The sequence below is a fragment of the Macaca mulatta genome, chromosome 13, assembly GCF_049350105.2.
Source record: "Macaca mulatta isolate MMU2019108-1 chromosome 13, T2T-MMU8v2.0, whole genome shotgun sequence".
Taxonomy (NCBI): Eukaryota; Metazoa; Chordata; class Mammalia; order Primates; family Cercopithecidae; genus Macaca; species Macaca mulatta.
Genome location: NC_133418.1, coordinates 114366687 through 114385886, shown reverse-complemented (window position 1 = coordinate 114385886; position 19200 = coordinate 114366687). Strand labels below are relative to the sequence as shown.

Sequence of the window (19200 nt, the reverse complement as noted above, 5' to 3'; positions counted from 1 at the left end):
ACTCCAAGTTTTTAAAGTTCCTTGGGAGTTGTATGTAAGTGTCCCTTATCCTATAGACAGAAGATCTAATCATGTACCTGCCTAAGCAAGACTTACGTGTGTGGACTCAACAGAAACTCTGGAAAATGGCTCTGGTGCCTCCATGGTCCCATCCATCACCTGTCCTGACACTCACTGCATGTTGTCCCATGCTCACTGAGTAAACACAGCATAATGGGAACAACTCCTGAGACAGGACAATGTTTAGACTCGAAGGAAGGAAGCCCTGGGGTGTGGAGGAGAGGGTGGCAGTACAGGGTGTTAGTCCCAAGACAGTTCATCTGGTCAGGCCACGATTAACCCCTAGTAGGGCAAGACAGTCACCTCCCTTACTCTGAACCTTAGGCCTTAATTAATATGGCCCCGGGTATTTTCTGCTTGGGAAGACTGGCCTCCTGTGTGGGAACCAGCATTGAGCTAGCAAAACATTAGCTCCCATTCATCAAGGGTTTCCTCGGACAGACACTGTTTAAATATCTAATTTAAACCTCCCATCAACCGGGCAATGTGGTATCACTATCACATGATACAGATTTATAATGCTGGTTTAAGAGAAGTTAAGTAACTAGTCCTAAATCCTTAGCAAGAGGTGACAGAATCAGGAATTGAAAGAAGGATCAGCTCCGAAATCCAAGGTGCATCTTCCCCCAATTACAGAAAGGTCTTCCAGTAGCTGGGCTGGAGCCGGGTCCATGTTTCCTTGCCAGCCCTCTGCGGCCTCCTTCAGGGCCCCTGGTGTCTAGGGAAACGAAGGAGCTTCTCCCTGCGTCCCTGAACAAGACTTAAACGCACTGCATTTGTGGCACCCAGGCCTGACTCCCTCCCCGCCCCGTGCCAGGTCACGCCCTAATGGAGAAAGAACGCACCTCCCCACCACTGCCTGAGGGGCGAGCGGCCAGTTTCTCAGGGCGGGGCACTGGACTCCGAATGGAACCCTCCCCTCCCTGCCGTGCTTTGGCAGGTATATGATTAGATCTTCTATCTGCCTCTTGAGATCAGGGGTGCGCCTGAGCAGGGACCCTAATGGGGGTCCAGTTAGGATCACAGCCCCCAAGAGGAGACAGAACCCACGGGACCTTCAGGCTTCTGAGAGGGAGATGGTGGGCCCAGGAAAAGGTATTTAGAAAAACAGGAGTTTGGCCTTGGGCTCATCCGTGAAGTGACGCGACCTTCCCTAGCCGCCTTGCCCTGGGCTGAACGCCGCTGAATCAAGCCCGGACGCCCGGGGAGTTGCCAGCCAGCGGGAGCCTCGGCCGTCGGGGATCAGACTCCGGCTTGAGGCGGCCTGGCGGCCCTGAAAGGAACAAGAAGAAAACGGAGCTGTGGGGCAGGGACGGGGCTCGGCTGGAGAGGCAAGTGGTCCCATGCTAGTCCCACCTGTCGCCAGCCACCCAGCCCTGCCGCTCTGACCCCGCCACGGCAGCGCAGTGGCCTGGTGCCCGCTGGTCCTGGGCTCCGGCTTCGGGTGGGCAGCGATGCATCCCGGCCCAGCGTGGGGCGGGGTAGGGCAGGGCCGGGCCTGGGGCGAAGGCCAGTTTCCTTTAATCTGGGCATGCCCTCTCCTTGGCTTGGGGCTCCCTTACTGCGGCCTGGGAAGAGGTCTCAGAGGAGACCGGGTGATGCTGGAGACACGGTGGTAATGGAGCACTGTGGGCCTGGGACCCGGAGGGCAGCTGTTTATCCGGCGAACACCTCCCCAGGGCCAGCGTGGGGCGTGGCACAGCAGGGCGCTGCCAGGGCGCAGGGGCACCGGGGGCGGGTACAGCCTGGCTGGGGCAGGAGGCTGGGGAGGGTGGGAGGGAGCTCGGGAGGGGGGTGGCTGAGGCCAGCGCGGGCGGGGCGGCAGCCCCCGGAGGGCAGAGTGGGGCTCCCCGAAACCTCAGCTCCTCCGGCTCTTCCCAGCCGCCTGTGGGACTCCACCGTGGTGCCCTGATCTGAAAGGCAGTTCACGGGAAGGCAGACCCTGGCCCGCCCTGCCACTGCCCACGGCCTATTCCAGCGGTGGCCAGGCCCTCGGGGCTCAAAACCGGGCTCATCCACTACGTGTGTGTGCTCTGTGTGCGAGTGTCTTGTGGGGTGTGTGTGTGGCTGGGGCATATGGTCATAGTGTGCGCTGCGGATGTGTGTGGCGTATTTGGGTGTGTGGTGGAGTGTGCGGATGGTGTGACTGTGTGTGTGTGATGTGGATGTGTGTGGTGTGTTTGTGTGTGTGGTGGTGTGTGGGACATGGTGTAACTGTATGTGTGTGTGATGTGTGTGCGTGTCACGGTGTGTGGGGGATGGTGTAACTGTGTGTGTGATGTGTTTGTGTGTGGCGGTGTGTGGGGATGGTGTGACTGTGTGTGTGATGGATGTGTGTGTGTGGTGTGTTTGCGTGTGTGAGGGTGTGCGGGGATGGTGTGTGTGTGTGATGTGTTTGTGTGTGGCGGTGTGTGGGGATGGTGTGACTGTGTGTGTGTGATGGATGTGTGTGTGTGGTGTGTTTGCGTGTGGGGGGGTGTGCGGGGATGGTGTAACTGTGTGTGTGATGTGTTTGTGTGTGGCGGTGTGCGGGGATGGTGTGACTGTGTGTGTGATGGATGTGTGTGTGTGGTGTGTTTGCGTGTGTGGGGGTGTGCGGGGATGGTGTGTGTGTGATGTGTTTGTGTGTGGCGGTGTGTGGGGATGGTGTGACTGTGTGTGTGTGATGGATGTGTGTGGTGTGTTTGCGTGTGTGATGGTGTGTGGGGGATGGTATAACTGTGTGTGTGATGTGTTTGTGTGTGGCGGTGTGTGGGGATGGTGTGACTGTGTGTGTGTGATGGATGTGTGTGGTGTGTTTGCGTGTGTGATGGTGTGTGGGGGATGGTATAACTGTGTGTGTGATGTGTTTGTGTGTGGCGGTGTGTGGGGATGGTGTGACTGTGTGTGTGTGATGGATGTGTGTGGTGTGTTTGCGTGTGTGATGGTGTGTGGGGGATGGTATAACTGTGTGTGTGATGTGTGTGCGTGTCACGGTGTGTGGGGGATGGTATAACTGTGTGTGGGATGTGTGTGCGTGTCACGGTGTGTGGGGATGGTGTGACTGTGTGTGATGGATGTGTGTGTGTGGTGTGTTTGTGTGTGGGGGGGTGTGCGGGGATGGTGTGTGTGTGATGTGTTTGTGTGTGGCGGTGTGTGGGGATGGTGTGACTGTGTGTGTGTGATGGATGTGTGTGGTGTGTTTGCGTGTGTGATGGTGTGTGGGGGATGGTATAACTGTGTGTGTGATGTGTTTGTGTGTGGCGGTGTGTGGGGATGGTGTGACTGTGTGTGTGATGGATGTGTGTGTGTGGTGTGTTTGCGTGTGTGGGGGTGTGCGGGGATGGTGTGTGTGTGTGATGTGTTTGTGTGTGGCGGTGTGTGGGAATGGTGTGACTGTGTGTGTGTGATGGGTGTGTGTGTGATGGATGTGTGTGTGGTGTGTTTGCGTGTGTGGGGGTGTGCAGGGATGGTGTAACTGTGTGTGTGATGTGTTTGTGTGTGGCGGTGTGTGGGGATGGTGTGACTGTGTGTGTGATGGATGTGTGTGTGTGGTGTGTTTGCGTGTGTGGGGGTGTGCGGGGATGGTGTGTGTGTGTGATGTGTTTGTGTGTGGCGGTGTGTGGGGATGGTGTGACTGTGTGTGTGATGGATGTGTGTGTGTGGTGTGTTTGCGTGTGGGGGGGTGTGCGGGGATGGTGTAACTGTGTGTGTGATGTGTTTGTGTGTGGCGGTGTGTGGGGATGGTGTGACTGTGTGTGTGATGGGTGTGTGTGTGGTGTGTTTGCGTGTGTGGGGGTGTGCGGGGATGGTGTAAGTGTGTGTGATGTGTTTGTGTGTGGCGGTGTGTGGGGATGGTGTGACTGTGTGTGTGATGGATGTATGTGTGTGGTGTGTTTGCGTGTGTGGGGGTGTGCGGGGATGGTGTAACTGTGTGTGTGATGTGTTTGTGTGTGGCGGTGTGTGGGGATGGTGTGACCGTGTGTGTGTGATGGATGTGTGTGGTGTGTTTGCGTGTGTGATAGTGTGTGGGGGATGGTATAACTGTGTGTGTGATGGATGTGTGATGTGTGTGTGTGTCATGGTGTGTGGGGGATGGTGTAACTGTGTATGATGTGTTTGTGTCACGGTGTGTGGGGGATGGTGTAACTGTGTGTGGTGTGTGTGTGGTGGTGTGTGGGGATGGTGTGACTGTGTGTGTGTGATGGATGTGTGTGGTGTGTTTGTGTGTGGTGGTGTGTGGGGATGGTGTGACTATGTGTGTGATGGATGTGTGTGATGTGTGTGTCACAGTGTGTGGGGCATGGTGTAACTGTGCTGTGGATGTGTGTGGTGGTGTGTACTGTGCTGTGTTTGTGTGGCATTGCGTGTGCTGTGGTGGACCCGGGTCCACAGGTGGGTGGCTTCTGGGGTGCCACATGAGGCTGTCCAGTGGCAGCCCTGGCAGCTCATTCCAGGAGGGTCAGGTGGGGCGCCTGGCTCCGCAGCCTGAGAGGCTGGGCCTGGGCTCTGGGCACCCTGCTCCCCTTCCTGGCCCACCTGGGCCCACAGTGGCCTCCCTTCCCGCTGAGCTTCCCTGCACCAGGCCTGTCCTAGGCCTCCATGTCCCCTCCTCCAGAGGTCGCCTTCGGTGACCTCATCAAATTACTCTGGTCGTCTCCATCCTGGAACCCTGTGAGGCTGCTCAGGAATGAGTGGGGATGAATGAATGGAGGGAGGGTCAGCAGGTGGCTCTGCCCCATCTTCATGCAGCTGGAACTGTGCAGTGTGTGCCCTGGAGACACACTGAGACCCAGGCCAAGTCCCAGCTCCACCTTGAATGAGCCGCCTGGCATTGGACAAGCGCTGTGTCTTCACCTGTAAACCATGTGGTCAGGGAACCAGGGGCAGAGGGAAGGGCTGCAGGGCCTTGGGGGAAAGGCAAGGGTCCTCAGGGGCAGGACCTGACCCCCAGGTTCCTGGGGACCTCTGGAGGTGGGGGCCCCAGGGCTAGGGTCAGGCACCCCGGCAGGGATGGCAAAGCATGGAGCCGTGTGTTCGAGTGTCTTGTGGGGTGTGTATGTGGCTGGGGCATGTGGTCTTAGTGTGCGCTGTGGATGCATGTGGTGTGTTTGCATGTGTGGTGGTGTGTGGGGGATGGTGTAACTGTGTGTGTGTGTGATGGATGGATGTGGTGTGTTTGCATGTGTGGTGGTGTGTGGCGGATGAGGAGGGCAGCACAGGTAGCCTCAGCTGGGCTCTGCCTCTGGCTCAGGGACAGGTGCCAGGCACCAGACCCACAGGAGGGGTGGCGGGGGTGGGTGAAGATCTGCCCTCCACCCACTCAGCCTATCATGGGGGGTGGTCAGGGGAGGCCGGGTGGGGTCACCAGTCGCTGTTGGGCATAGGGGAGCATTGGGAACACCTCAGAGGGGATCGGGGCCACTTTGGGGACAGGCAGGGGGACAGCCAGGACCAAGGCTGCAGGGCCCCACCAGCTGTTCACAGGGTTGGTTCTACAACATGGGGCAGGGGTGCGGGGCTGGGCTGGGAGCTTCACCTGGGGGTCGTCAGGAAGCGTTCTGAGGGTGAGGGGAGTGGTCTGGCCAGGGACTAGGCTGCCTGGTGCCCCTTCCTCAAAGCCCCCAGGACCCTGGTGTGGCTGAGTCGGGAGCTCTGGATCGAGGCCACCTCGACAAGGGCCCCCTGTGACAGGTGAGCTGTCAATGTTCGCCCAGTGGTCGAGTGATTTGACCACCTTTTCCTGGCCCGGACTGTGCTGCCACCGCGGGGTGCTGCTGCCCCCTGGTGTCCACAGCCGGGAGGGCCGTCCAGGGCTTGGGTGTGCTGGTCCCAGGTGGGCCTGCTTTGGAGAAAAGTTTTCTGTCCTGGGTGGCATTTGATGACAGAGGAGGATGCTGAGGCCCAGAGGAGCCCCTGACTTGTGGTGGGCCAAATGGCACACAAAAGCTGAGGCCAGGCTCCCGGTATCCAGGACCAGAGGCCTTATTGCCAGATAGGAATGCCGGATACAATACAGAGCATCCAGTTACACTTGAATTTCAGATCAACGAGAAGGAATTTTGCAGCTGACATATCTCCCATGCAGTATGTTATATTTGTGCTGAATCTGGCAACCCTCCTTGAGAAGCCAGGGAGTGCAGCCTGCACAGCTCTGGGGTGGGTGAGAAGCTGCAAGGGCCAGGCCTCCTGACAGGCACCCCCAGGGCCAGGTGCATGATCCTCCTGGCGGAGCCACCCAGGCCCAGACTGACCCTCGTCCAGCAGGGCACCAGGCCTCCTCCCGTGCAGAGCTGCCCCCGAGCTGGCCCCGCCTGGAGACCCCCCTCCTTAGCTCACAAGCTCATGGGCCTGAGCTCCACAAGTCACCTGACTGAGCTCCACCTAGGTAACCCCCGGCCAGCGCCAGAGCACGCCTGGTCACAGCCCTCTCCAGCCTGGAGTCAGCGCTGCGCATGGATAAAATTCTCCTAACTCCCAACAGCAGCAAGAATTCCGGAGGCGCTTCCAGTGCGTGCCCTGCATTTGGGCCGTCACCAATCCTCCCTTGTAGCAGCCCTGCCAGGGGCAGCACCAGCTCAACCCCCACTCAGGAGGCAGCGGCCGTGGGGACCCCGGTGCCTAGTGAGGCGTGCGGCCTGGGTCTGGCTAGTGCCTAGTGAGGTGTGGGGTCCGGGTCCGGCTGTGTCTGTCCAGCTCCAGCCGAAGCCAAAGCCACAGCAGGAACGCAGGGCCAGGTGCCACCCTCTGTGGTATTCCGGAGCCATGGGTGCTTGGGGCTGCCTCTGCCACCCTGGCAGGGAGTAGGATTGGCAGAGAGCAAGGGCCGGGAGCACGTCGCCCTTGGTGAGAAAAGGATGCCTCATTCTAGTCATGGTCATCGTTCAGCAAGAACCCAGGAGCAGAACCTGGCTGGCGAGGCAGGGCCCCGAGGACTCCCAGGCCCTCCTCCTAACTCACGGACTCGCCTCAGACGAGTCACTTGGCCTCTCTGGGCTTCATCCCATCTGTGAAAAACAAGAGCTGGGAGAACTCAGCAAAACCTTTTCTTCACATGACATCCTACCTTGAAACCTGATGGGTGAGACTGGGTGAAGGAGAGGGCGGATCCCCCCACTCGCCCCACTTGCCCCCCTCACCCCCAGGCACTGAGGCTTCTCAGGACTCCCTGGTAGGGACAGAACCCGATATGAAACGGGTTGAGTCTTGCCTTCAGGGGCAGTTCTCCAGCCGGACCCAGAGAGGGGCAGTTCTCCAGCCAGACCCAGCATGGGGGAGGGCCCATGTCAAAGAGGGTACAGGGTGACAGCCAGAAAACCCCTAAGCGAGGGGCTAGCCAGCCACTTCAAGTCACTTAGGAAAATCTGGTAAGGAGGGAACCTGCAAAGAGATGTGTGGTCCCAGTCGAAGAGGTCACTGTTGGGGGTGTGAGGAGCACATGACTTCACACGACAAGCCGAGGGAAGCCTGGGTAGGGGCAGGCCCCATTCACAAGAAGGTGCAAAGTGGGCGTCAGCCAGGGCTGGAGAGGGTTGCAGGGGGCACACGTGGTTTGCTCTGCCCACAGGCTTCTGGCCTGCCTTTGGTTGCTGCAGGCTGTCTGTGAGGGGCAGTGCCTGGCCCTGACCCTGTCGGGGAGGGGTTGACCACCTGCTGATGCGCCAGGAATGTTCCCATCCTTGGCTTCTGATGCGTCTGCTGCCTTCATCGGCCTCATGAGCTGGGTTGGCATGAGCCAGCCCTCCTGGACCCTGCAAAGGTGAGGACCAAGTCGTGAACAACTCTACCATGACCCCCTGAGCCAGTCCACTGCCCAAGCCACCCTCCAGATGCTTAACAGCATGTTCCCGGGGTAGGGAAACACTGAATGAAGCTGGAATCATCTGACCTGGCTTGAATGTTGCCTCGCCATCTGCATGACTTGAGTTCATCTCTGAGTTTACGTCTTCACATGGGAAGCCTATTTAACAATCCTCGTAAAGTCAGTAATACATACCCATTTCAAAAGTGCAGTGTGGAGCCAGTCCCCACTCTCCGCCCAGGCCTCTGATTCTTCTGCCTAGAGGCAACCTCTGTTACCCGTCTCTCACAAGCTCTTCCAGAAATATTCCGTGCATATGTATGTATGTACACACACAGTTTGTTGGGGTTTGATTTTGCTTTTTACACACATAATAGCATGCAACAGTGTCCCTTGCTCTGCTATTGTCACTGAATCTAGCTTGGAGCTTGTTCCTTATCAGTACTGATGAATCTGCCTCATTCCTTAACCACGGTGTATCCCGTTCCATGGACAATTTCATCAGCACCTTCTTGTATACAAGAAATTGTTTACAAATGATGCCACAATGAATAACCTTAGAAGAGTATTTCATCAGAGAAATTCTTACAACTGCTGGGTCAAAGACAATGTGGATTTTTTTTTTTTTTTTTTTGAGACAGAGTCTCACTGTCGCCCAGGCTGGAGTGCACAGGCACAATCTCTGTTCACTGCCAGCTCCAACCTCCCGGGTTCACACCATTCTCCTGCCTCAGCCTCCCGAGTAGCTGGGACTACAGGCACCTGCCACCACACCTGGCTAATTTTGTTTTTGTATTTTTAGTAGAGGTTTCACCTGTCAGGATGGTCTTGATCTCCTGACCTTATGATCTGCCTGCCTCGGCCTCCCAAAGTGCTGGGATTACAGGTGTGAGCCACTGAGCCCGGCCTATAATGTGGATTATTGATATTGTCAAGTTCCCTCCAAAGAGACTGTTCCTCTAATTTACTTTCCTGCCCAGTGCATGAGCACACCTGCTCACCCCACGAGCTGGGGAACTCTCATCTTTGCCAATCTGATAGGTGATTCTCATAGTTTTGTCTCCTTCAGTTGACAAATGTCATGTTCAAAAAGTTTACCATCAGCTGGGCGTGGTGGCTCATGCCTATAATCCCTGCATTTTGGGAGGTGCAGACGGGTGATCACTTGAGACCAGGAGTTCAAGACCAGCCTGGCCAACATGGTGAAACCCTGTCTCTACTACAAATAAAAAATTAGCCCAGTGTGGTGGCATGCACCTGTAGTCCTAGCTACTCAGGGGGCCGAGGGAGAAGAATCATTTGAACCCGAGGCAGAGGTTGCAGTGAGCTGAGATGGTGCGACTGCACTCCAGCCTGGGCGAGAGTGAGACTCCACCTCAATAAAAAAAAAAACTGCACTGAGAGCCAGGTTTATGTCTTGCCCACTTTCTATTAGTTACTTTATTGATTTGTTAGAGTTTTTAATATGAAGAAAATTAGCCCTTTTCATGGGTATTGTAGCCCTGTGTCCCCCTTAATTTGTTTCCAGTAGGTTTATGGTCTGTTACGTTTAAAACTTTCATCTATCTGGAACGTATTTGGGAGTAGGAGCTGGGGATACTTTTGTGTCTTCCAACACTACCCCACCCCCAGAGTCTGGGGAAAGTGGTCAGGGGGTAATAATCAGTATTTTTAAGAAATGCCCCAAGTGATTCCAAGGTACTCTGCCTGCCTTTACCTTTGCCCAATAGCTCAGTTCCCCTGAATCCCCTCTCGTGGGGGCTGGCGTACCAGGAGGAAATTCACAAGTGGTCTTGGTGGAGCTGTATTCACTTCAAGTCACAAGTCTAGAAAGGTCCAGTATCTGTGCACGACCAGACAGCACCATCTTTAATAATAAAGTGGAGATACCTAAACTCAAGTAGGACTTAAGCCTCCTGGAGGACAGTGCCCGGTGTCGACACAGCCCCAGCTACCGTCTGGCTGTCCTCATTCTCTGGTCTCTCCTGCCAAATGTGCCTGCCTGCTCCCATGTACAAGGGCCAAGGAAGATCACTTGATCCAGCCTGGCCACATCATTTCACAGACCCAAGTCCGGCTTTGTTGGGGCCTGGTAAGTGGCTGCGCCAAGCTGTGGTCAGGAGCGAGGCTTCAGGGGCCACTCACGTGTAGCACGTGATTACCTGGGGCTGTTTCTGTCCCCACTGGCACTATTGACAGTTGTTGGATTGCATTTCACCTAACTGGCTGAAAGAGCATTGTTTCCAAAGCCTTAGTCCACTTTGAATGGAATACCCCTCTTTTCAGTCTAAGCTCAGCACTGCCACTAAGCGACCTTGGGAATTTCTTCCTTTTTAAGATGGAAGACCTAATGTACCAAGAGTCTAGGCTTGATGTCTAGCTCAAATTTCTTGGCACACAGTACACACTCAGTGCCGACTGTCGTATTTTTAACATAGTGGGTCCCGGATCCCAGGGAACTGCCCTTGCTGGGAAAGCTCAGTTACCCAAACACACCAGCATCCTACTTCTCAGGCTCCTGGAAGGCAGGGCTGTGGACTACAGCGCTCCTTCCCGCCTTCCCCCTCCAGTCAGAACCAACCTCTGTGGCTCCTGAAAAATCTTCCATGTTTTGGCAACTCTGGCCCAGGGAGACCAGAGTTGGTGATAAGCCAAGCCCTGGGCTAACTTGGCAGCCACACGAGGTGACTACAGCACAGGAGGGCTCCTGACTTCTCCGGACTCAGGGCTCAGGGGAAGGTGGTGCTTTTGAGAAAGGCAGGAAGTCACTCTCTTCAGCTTTGGTAAATGTGTAACAACATCAAGCTTGGCCTTCCACCCTGGGAGGAGCCACAGCCTTCCCCCCTACACATTCGCTCTCTTCCTGTTCCCCTCATGAGGCTGGTGGGGACTCCAGGATGCTCCCACTGCCTGGTGGCTCTGATGTGTCCTTCCCTCCTCCTGCAGCTCCAGCGTTACCCATAAGACATCGCCACAGTGGGGGTTACGGAGCATGAGAGCCTGCCATGTTTTGGGGGAGAGCGGGGGTACACATTGAGTAAAAGAACACACAAGGCCAGTGGATATGGTCAGACAAGACAGTGAAGATACACAACATGGTGGGGACTTGCTGTTGCTGAATTTATTAAAATAAGCTGACTGCCAAATGTTGTGCTATATACATTCCTAAGCTCTCACGGGCGTGAAGGTGGGAGGCGACATGGATGGTCTCTGCAGGCCAGGTCTATCAGACTTAAGTAGGTCCCACCACCAGGGCCTCTGCACACGGAGTTCACGGCCAACTCTGGACATGTGGGGTGGGCTGAGCAGATGTGCACTGTCCACACTGGAGGACGGGACTTCCGTCTCACCTGTCCTCCTACCTGTGTGTGTGTGGACCCATTGTTCTCTGAGAATCAGAACGAGCTATACGGGACTCACGAACTGTCTGGAATGAACACGCTGTAAAAACGTCCCAATGCCTAATTATTTCAAGATACTTTATTTTAAAAACAGGTCACAACACTAAGCTTTTGGCCCATTCTGCCATTGCACAAGCTACAAACGCTTGTTCAGCAGCTGAGGGGCACTCTTGAGTAGCATGTCTGAGGAGTGAATAAAAATCCATATAAAACAAATATTCAAATAGTTTCCATAGGAACACAGATAAGTGTGACCCATATCCTAGCCTTCCATATGGCTGCATCGTGCCGACCCTACTCTTACAAAGACATTTCAAAACTAGCAGTAATTAAGTTACATGGTCCCCCCAAATCCCTTAATTCAAGCTAAACTTGCAGTTAACAGCTACCAGAGTGATATCTACACATTAATACCAGCTGAAGCACAGGCTGCTGGGTGGCGTTTCATCCCACTCTCCCAGGCACAAGACACAGGCAGGGTGCTGGCGTCCTGTTCCTCTACTTCGGGTGGAAAGTCGGGGTTCTGGAATTGCTGCATGAGTTGCCTGAGAGAGGAAAAGTGGAATATTAAAAACCCTGCCTCACACTCCTAACTGGGCATGACAGTATTTACTTCCCATCAGGAAACAATTCAATGTATTTTTTTTTTTCTGAGACAAGGTCTTTCTCTGGTACCCAGGCTGGAATACAATGGTGCTGTCATAGCTCACTGCAGCCTCAACCTCCCACGCTCAAGCAATCCTCTCACCTTAGCCTCCCAAGTAGCTGGGACTACAAGGCACCCACTACCATGGCCAACTAGTTTTTTAATTCTTTGTAGAGACAGGGTCTCGAACTGCTGGGCTCAAGTGATCCTCCTGCCTTGGCCTCCCAAAGTGTTGTGATTTCAGGTGTAAGCCACCATACCCGGCCAATTCAACGTATTTCTAAAGCAAGCGTTTCTTCAGTCACCTTTTTGGTAATAAGGAAACCACAAGACACAGGGCACAAACTTAAATATATTCCAGTTACACAGAAATATCCTCATCAGTCTTTTCTAAAACTTTTCTTAGGAAAAATATCCATTTGTATTTAATCTCAGGCAAGACAATTTCTTATTCGTCTAAACAAGAAGCACATATTCAAGAAGGTGCCTATTCTTGGCAGCACCACCCACACGCACGGCTGACTTACCACGCAGGCCCTGACATCACATAGTAGATCGTCGGCCTCTGGAAGCCATTGAACGTAGAGGCAGCAGCAACAGTGTAAGCACCCATGTTTTCAAAGAGCATCCAATCACCCACATGCATTTCGGGCAGGTCACAGCGCTCAACAATCCGATCAAGGCCATCACATGTTGGTCCCCATATGCTGGATGAATAATACTTCTCATCTGGTTTAGGTCTCTATACAAAGAGAGAGAGAGAGAGGAAGTACTACTTAATTATACTGGTTGTGACCAGTCCTCTTAATTGTTTTCTACAGTATGCTCAGAAATTACCTTTTGCAGAAGGGGCTTTACATGTGCGTGATCATACAGTATGCAATTAAATGATCCATAGACGCCATCATTCACATAATACATAAAGGTCTGTTCACTCGACTCATCCTCATCTAGAAAGGCAGATCAACAATCTTAATGACTTTTTGCATCAGCTTTCAGTTATACATGAAGTGATTTGTCCTTTACACATACCATCAGAGCCAGTCTGTTCCTTTAATACAATTTTCTTGGCGATGATATTAACCGCAAGTGTGAAAGCTGATGCAACATAGTATCTGCCGGGCTCAGCTATGATTCTCACTCCAGAGTCTGCCGGAAAATATTTGTCCAGCGCTGGGTTGATTACGTTGGTGATCTAAGAAAGCGAAACAGGAAAGAAAGAGCAGCCTTCATTGTGGAGAATTCACACGGGGAAGTAACATCACAGGGCCTTGTGACATGACATCATGAGACCAGACCTCAGCAGACAAGTTTATCATTAAGTAACAAAAGCAAAACATCATCAACATCTCCCTGCAAACCAGGCTGCACATCCCAGGTGGCTCACTTTCATTCCCCTCCAGGCGCCCTGTCTCCTTTAGGATGTTATGGGTATGATTTTATCAAAGAACAGTACATAACAAATTACTACCTAGGAAGGCATCAAGACGTCAAAACATTCTTATTTAACAAATACATGCCAACAGGATAAATATCCTATTCTGCCTACGTCATTATTTTAACAAACCACGTGGATGCATTTTATAAATTCAAGCACCAATATAATGGCTTAACTTCCTAAGTGACTAAACATTTCAAATATTTTCAGGAGAGGAAGCACAGATCGAGCAAAGCACATTTGGGGTGATGATGTGCCACTGTTAGCATATTCTCCAGGAAGCCCACAGCAACATGTTTTTTCTTTTTTTGGAGACAGGGTCTCACTCTGTAGCCCAGGCTGAGAACAGTGGCATGATGATGGCTCACTGCAGCCTCAACCTCCTGGGCTCAAGTGATCCTCCCACCTCAGCCTTCCAAGTAGCTGGGATTACAGGTATCCACCACCACACCTGGCTAATTTTAAATTTTTTTGTAGAGACGGGGTCTCACTGTGTTGCCCAGACTGGTCTCAAACTCCTGGGGCTCAAGTGATCCTACCACCTCGGCCTCCCCAAGTGCTGGATTACAGGTGTGAGCCATGATTTCCAATGTAACTAATGATCCAAGACTTCTGGGAAAGCTGACTCACACTTTAGAAAACCAAATGATATCAAGTGCAATGTTAGACATCACAAAGAAATCACTCAAAGTATCACACCAAGACACTTCAGCCCATTTTGGTACTAGTTTAGACACTTAAATTTTGAAATATTCCAAAAAGGAATTTATTAAAACAGCTACTGCGTATTAGTTTTGTTCTAAATTACCTCTTCAAATTTAAGCTTCACATCCTCAGATCCAGGAAAGCCACCGCCAATATCAAGGAGATACATGCTGAAACCAACCTCAGCCTAGAATCAAGAAAATCAGTCAGTCAGATCCACAGCTAATAAACAACAAAAACGTATGCAGCAGATAGGCTGAAACCCATGTAACACAGGACCAACTGCCAGAAAAAGTTAGCTCTAGAATTAAGACTAGTTATTGTCAGTTGTGCCCCGCCCTTTGCTAACGGGGTCACGTATACTCACCCCCATGTCAAAAACACAGCGGGCATCAGAGATTGCCTGCACGAAGGTCTCAGGATCGGTACAGCCGCTTCCTACATGGAAGCTGGGGGTAAAATAGAGACAAGACACTGTGTCTTAGTATTTCTTAAAACAATAGCAAACACTAGGAGAAAGGCTGTAAACCTCAAACTGTTTAATGACCTTCAGCTATCCCACCAAGATCTCACCTGACACCAACGACATCGATATTCAGCTCTTTTGCCCGTTCCAAAAGGAGCCTGCTATTTCTGAGCGTGGCACCGAATTTAACACTGAGACGACAGACTGCTTTGGAATCATCAGTGGCAATCCGCAAAACCAACCTACAAGCAAGGAAAGTGCAGCAAATGTCTCATGATAGATGTTCACTTACAGCCACGATTAAAATAAAAACAATCCTGTTCTAAACACTGTCGCTGATATATTCTGTAGTTTGAGTCCCAGGCTTCATGACTCAAGGAGAGTTTCAACTTTCTACTAAAGTACAGAAATATAATCATCAGAAAATTAAGTTTGTTTGATAAAAATCCACGTATCTTATGCCCCTGATCTTGCCCTCAGATGGGGGAATAACTCACTTTGCTTTTGGATGTGCTCTGGTAACTTTCATCAACTCAACTTCACTATCAAAAGTCATCATCTGGACTCCATTATTAGCAGCATACTTAATTTGAGATACTTGTTTACAAGGATTTGCATAGATAATCCTCTCTGGAGGCACCCCCAGATTCTGCACCAACTGTATTTCAGTCTGAAAAACAAGAGTGGTGTCGTGCTGTCCATATGTGGCTTAACAGGTGAAATAAACAGAAAAGCATAGGAAGTTGTGATGTGCCCCGCCCCACCCCCACCCACCTGCCTTTAGTGAGCATTTATTGCCCAAAAAACACAACTTGTATCTGCCCTGTGGGGAATACCAGGACCGTTTTATACAACTGCTTTTGAGTCCTGCTGCTATTACTTACCTTGCTAGCACAGTCAAATCCTGTCCCGACAGCAGCAAGGGTCTTCACGATGGCTTTGCTATCATTACATTTGACTGCATAAAAGGGGGTGACACGAGGGAGAGCTTTTAACCACCTCAGATGTTTCTTTAGAATGTCTCCCAGGTCTGCCACATAGAAGGCATCCTTATCATCCTGAAACAAGAGTGGTCACAGGTGACTCACTAGCAGTCTCACCACACACCACACCAACAGCCATCGACCTTCTTTCCCATCAGTCACAATGAATCCTGCTCTTTTGAGTCTAGCCACTGATATGAATATCACTATTAATTTACCACCAGTGAATTAATTTCTACATTCCGTAACAAGACACAGAAGCCTCACCGCTCTTCCTCAGACCTTGCCAAAGTTTTCCACTTGCCTGGCATTCTCAGCTGCACTGCCAGCATGGGTCTCATATACTTACAGAAAAAGAAACTTCATTAATTTTTTGGTCCAGAATGTCCTTGGCAGTAAAACCTTCATCGAGGAAGTGGCAGTCAAATTCTTCATTACCAAAGTTGTTCATGATTTCTTGATGTTCCTCTGAAATGCAACAAAATGCAAATAGAGCGGAGAAATTCACTCAGAAGCCTTAGCAATACAATTCTTAAGATTAACCTGCAACCCAAATGTAAACTGAACACTTACATGGAAAACTAAGAGATGGAATTCAAAGAAATATTTCCAGCTTCTCACAAAGGCAACTCTCCAGGAATTCCAAATCCCTCTGCGTGTGCCCTTGGAGCAGCAGTGACAATCTGTGAAATAAAACAGGGAATTTGCTGTCTACCTTAGGAACACATCAAGTTGAAGATGGGGCACTGGCCGAGCACACGCAGAGCTAATCATACCCCGGATATAAATCACTCACTAGCCTGGTGATCCCAATTATTACTAGGTATAAGGCACATGATTTCATAAACCTTGGCAGTATAAGGACACCACAAATTCAATACCAGGTTTTGCCAAGGCAGCACACTAAGCATTTCAAATATTTGTACCAAAAAAAAGTAGAACGCAAGTTTCAGAAGCTTATCTGCACTTAGCTCACTGATATGGAAAAAGTTTTATAATGGTCTGCTTTATTTCAGAGCAGTTTCAGTTCTTTAGAAACTTAAAATAGCATTATAGACTTTTTCTTTTTTTTTTTTTTTTTTGAGACGGAGTCTCACGCTGTCACCCAGGCTGGAATACAGTGGTACAATCTTCGCTCACTGCAACCTTTGCCTCCCAGGTTGAAGCGATTCTCCTGCCTCAGCCTCCTGAGTAGCCAGGATTACAGGCGCCTGCCACCACATCCCACAAATTTTTCTGTTTTTTAGTAGAGACAGGGTTTCACCACGTTGTCCAGGCTGGTCTTGAACTCCTAACCTCAGGTGATCCACCCACCTGGGTCTTCCAAAGTGATGAGATTACATTATAGCCTTTATATACAGCCATACAAACATCTTGCTATTTCCTACTTCCACTAAGTCTTAGAATGATTTTTACTGACCAACAGGCATCATGGAAATGTCTGGAGCATTTGAGATTTTACAAGTTAATTTTCAGGTATTAGCTGGGTATATACTTCTTAAAAACTGTAATCCTCAAGTCAATTTATCACATTGTATTACAGTTGCTGTTACCTAATTAGAATTCAGTTTTTTAAAAATTTTTAAATTAAAAAAATTTTTTTTTTGAGACGGAGTTTTGCTCTTGTTGCCCAGGCTGGAGTTCAATGGTGTGATCCCGGCTCACCTCAACCTCCGCCTCCCAGGTTCAAGCGATTCTCCTGCCTCAGTCTCCCGAGTAGGTAGGATTACCGGCATGCGCCACCACACCCGGGCCTCGGCTAATTTTGTATTTTTAGTAGAAACGGGGTTTCTCCATGTTAGGCTGGTCTTGAACTCCCGACCTCAGGTGATCTGCCTGCCTCAGCCTCCCAAAGTGTTGAGATGACAGGCGTGAGCCACCGCGCCCGGCTAGAACTCAGTATTCTGAAACCAGCATTGCCTACCAAGTTTAGCAATTCCGGAATGCCAACTGTTCTTACAGGCACTCTCATATTTGCTTAGCTATGAGAATAATTTGGGGCTAACTTCACCAATAAGAAAAATAAGCAAGAACATCACGCTAGTAACAATAAAAGCCACTGTATTTTGATTTCATCAAATGTGACACACTGGTGAACCAGTTTTCTTAAAATTATTTATTTTAACCTTTAAAAATTTCTGCAGGTAGAGCTTTCTTCTTTTCCACTGTGCAACCCACTTCAGTGCCAGCAGCCTACAGGCACAGAGGCCAGGCAATGGTTCGGGGACAGTTTGCTCTGGCATGGGGTACTATGACAGGCCCAGGGGGACGGGCCTGTCATAAATCCAAACCCATGCATGGAATTTGCTTTAAAGCTCTATCTATTGTGACTACTCGGCAGTGTCAACCTCGGAAGTTGCCTAAATCACCCCTCGGAGAAGGCAAGAGAGTAACAACGCTAGCAAAACCATTTTTGTTATAGAAATGGTTATATATTGTTTATATAAAGAATATTTACAATTTAATAATAAATAGGCTTACGCAGACACGGACGGGGTCATTTAAGGCCTTGTTACATATTTTTAAGGCAATGTTCAGGCCTAAACTTGGAAAGTTTCGATTTCTTTTTAATATGCCAACACTTTTTTGCTTTTTCTGTATCTTTTAAAGCGTTACTTAAGTAACTTACTTGAATATATTTTACTGAAGAGCACCTTTTGGTCTTTCTGTAACAGCTATTTAAAATGGCGAATCAATTAGCACAAGACGGTAATGTTAGAAGAGAGAGCGGCTAATTCAAACAAACTTTCAAAAAATGTTCACAAATCAATTAAAGTCTGCCCAATTTTATGTTTAAACAAAGTCAGCCAACACATTCTTTGTCCTCCCCAGACATTCCTGAGAGGTTCTGCCTTCTACACTTTCACCAATTATTTCGGGTTCGCAAACAGCACAATCAGCCTTTTCTGAAAACCTTAGGGCTGGCTCCCCTGTGTACGTCCGTTCATCTGAGCCAAGCTTTTCCGAGATCACCGAGTCATTCAGAGTCCTTAAATAAACACCTCTAAGTCATGGCTGGCCGAGCAGCTAATATCACAGCTACTACAAGACTATCTTAGCTCTACCCACACTCGCGGGTTTCCAAATTGGTGTCATCTGCTCTGTAGACACAGCGAAAATAAAAACTGGAAGGAAACTGAAGGCGCCAAGGCCGGGGCCCCGCTCGTCTGTACCGAGGCGAGTCCGGGCTCTGCGCCCCTGCACCTGCTGCGCGCCCGCCAGGGCCTCCTCAACGGCTCCCCGGCCCGCGCGCGGCCGCCGACGGGTTGGGAAAGGAGGACGGCGCGGAGACGCAGAATCCCTGGGAGGGTCTCCGCCAGGCCCCTCCAGCCCCGAGCTGTGAAGACGGGGGCAGGACGCGGCGCCCGGGTCACCCCTATCCAGCCGCGGGAGATCCCCGGGCCGGGAGGAAGCGGCGCCCCAAGGTCGTGGCCCGTTCGGCGACCACGTGTCTCCGCAGGCCGGCGAGGCGCGCCGCACACGTGCCCGGGGCCCGCCGCCCGCCGCCCGCCCCGGCTCCCGCCTCCCGCCTCGCTCCCTCCCTTCCTCCGCAGCCGGGCGGTCCCTCACCTCAGAGCGCCCGGGCGCCGCGGGCCAGCCCCATGGGGAAATGCAGACGCCGGAGCCTGAGCCGCAGCCGCAGGAGCGCTCGGCCGCCCCCGCCGCGCCCGTCAGCGCCTGGCTCCCGCCCGCCGGAGACGCCGGCCCGAGGTGGCGCCGG

At 51.5% G+C, this 19200-nt stretch overlaps 1 protein-coding gene and 1 non-coding gene across 2 annotated transcripts; both read right to left on the bottom strand.

Moving 5' to 3' along the window:
* Positions 1–10939: 10939 nt before the first annotated feature.
* ODC1 (ornithine decarboxylase 1) lies at positions 10940–19157 on the bottom strand. Its single transcript, NM_001198686.2, is given in 12 exon segments — positions 10940–11786; positions 12415–12629; positions 12725–12837; positions 12920–13082; positions 14134–14217; positions 14398–14479; positions 14604–14738; positions 14994–15166; positions 15381–15554; positions 15829–15947; positions 16053–16162; positions 19050–19157. Coding segments are annotated over 10 exon segments (1386 nt in total). The 5' UTR covers positions 15931–15947; positions 16053–16162; positions 19050–19157; the 3' UTR covers positions 10940–11641.
* LOC114672021 (small nucleolar RNA SNORA42/SNORA80 family) lies at positions 17643–17776 on the bottom strand. The gene has a single exon (XR_003722222.1). It is a non-coding gene; the product is annotated as a small nucleolar RNA SNORA42/SNORA80 family (small nucleolar RNA).
* Positions 19158–19200: the final 43 nt, after the last annotated feature.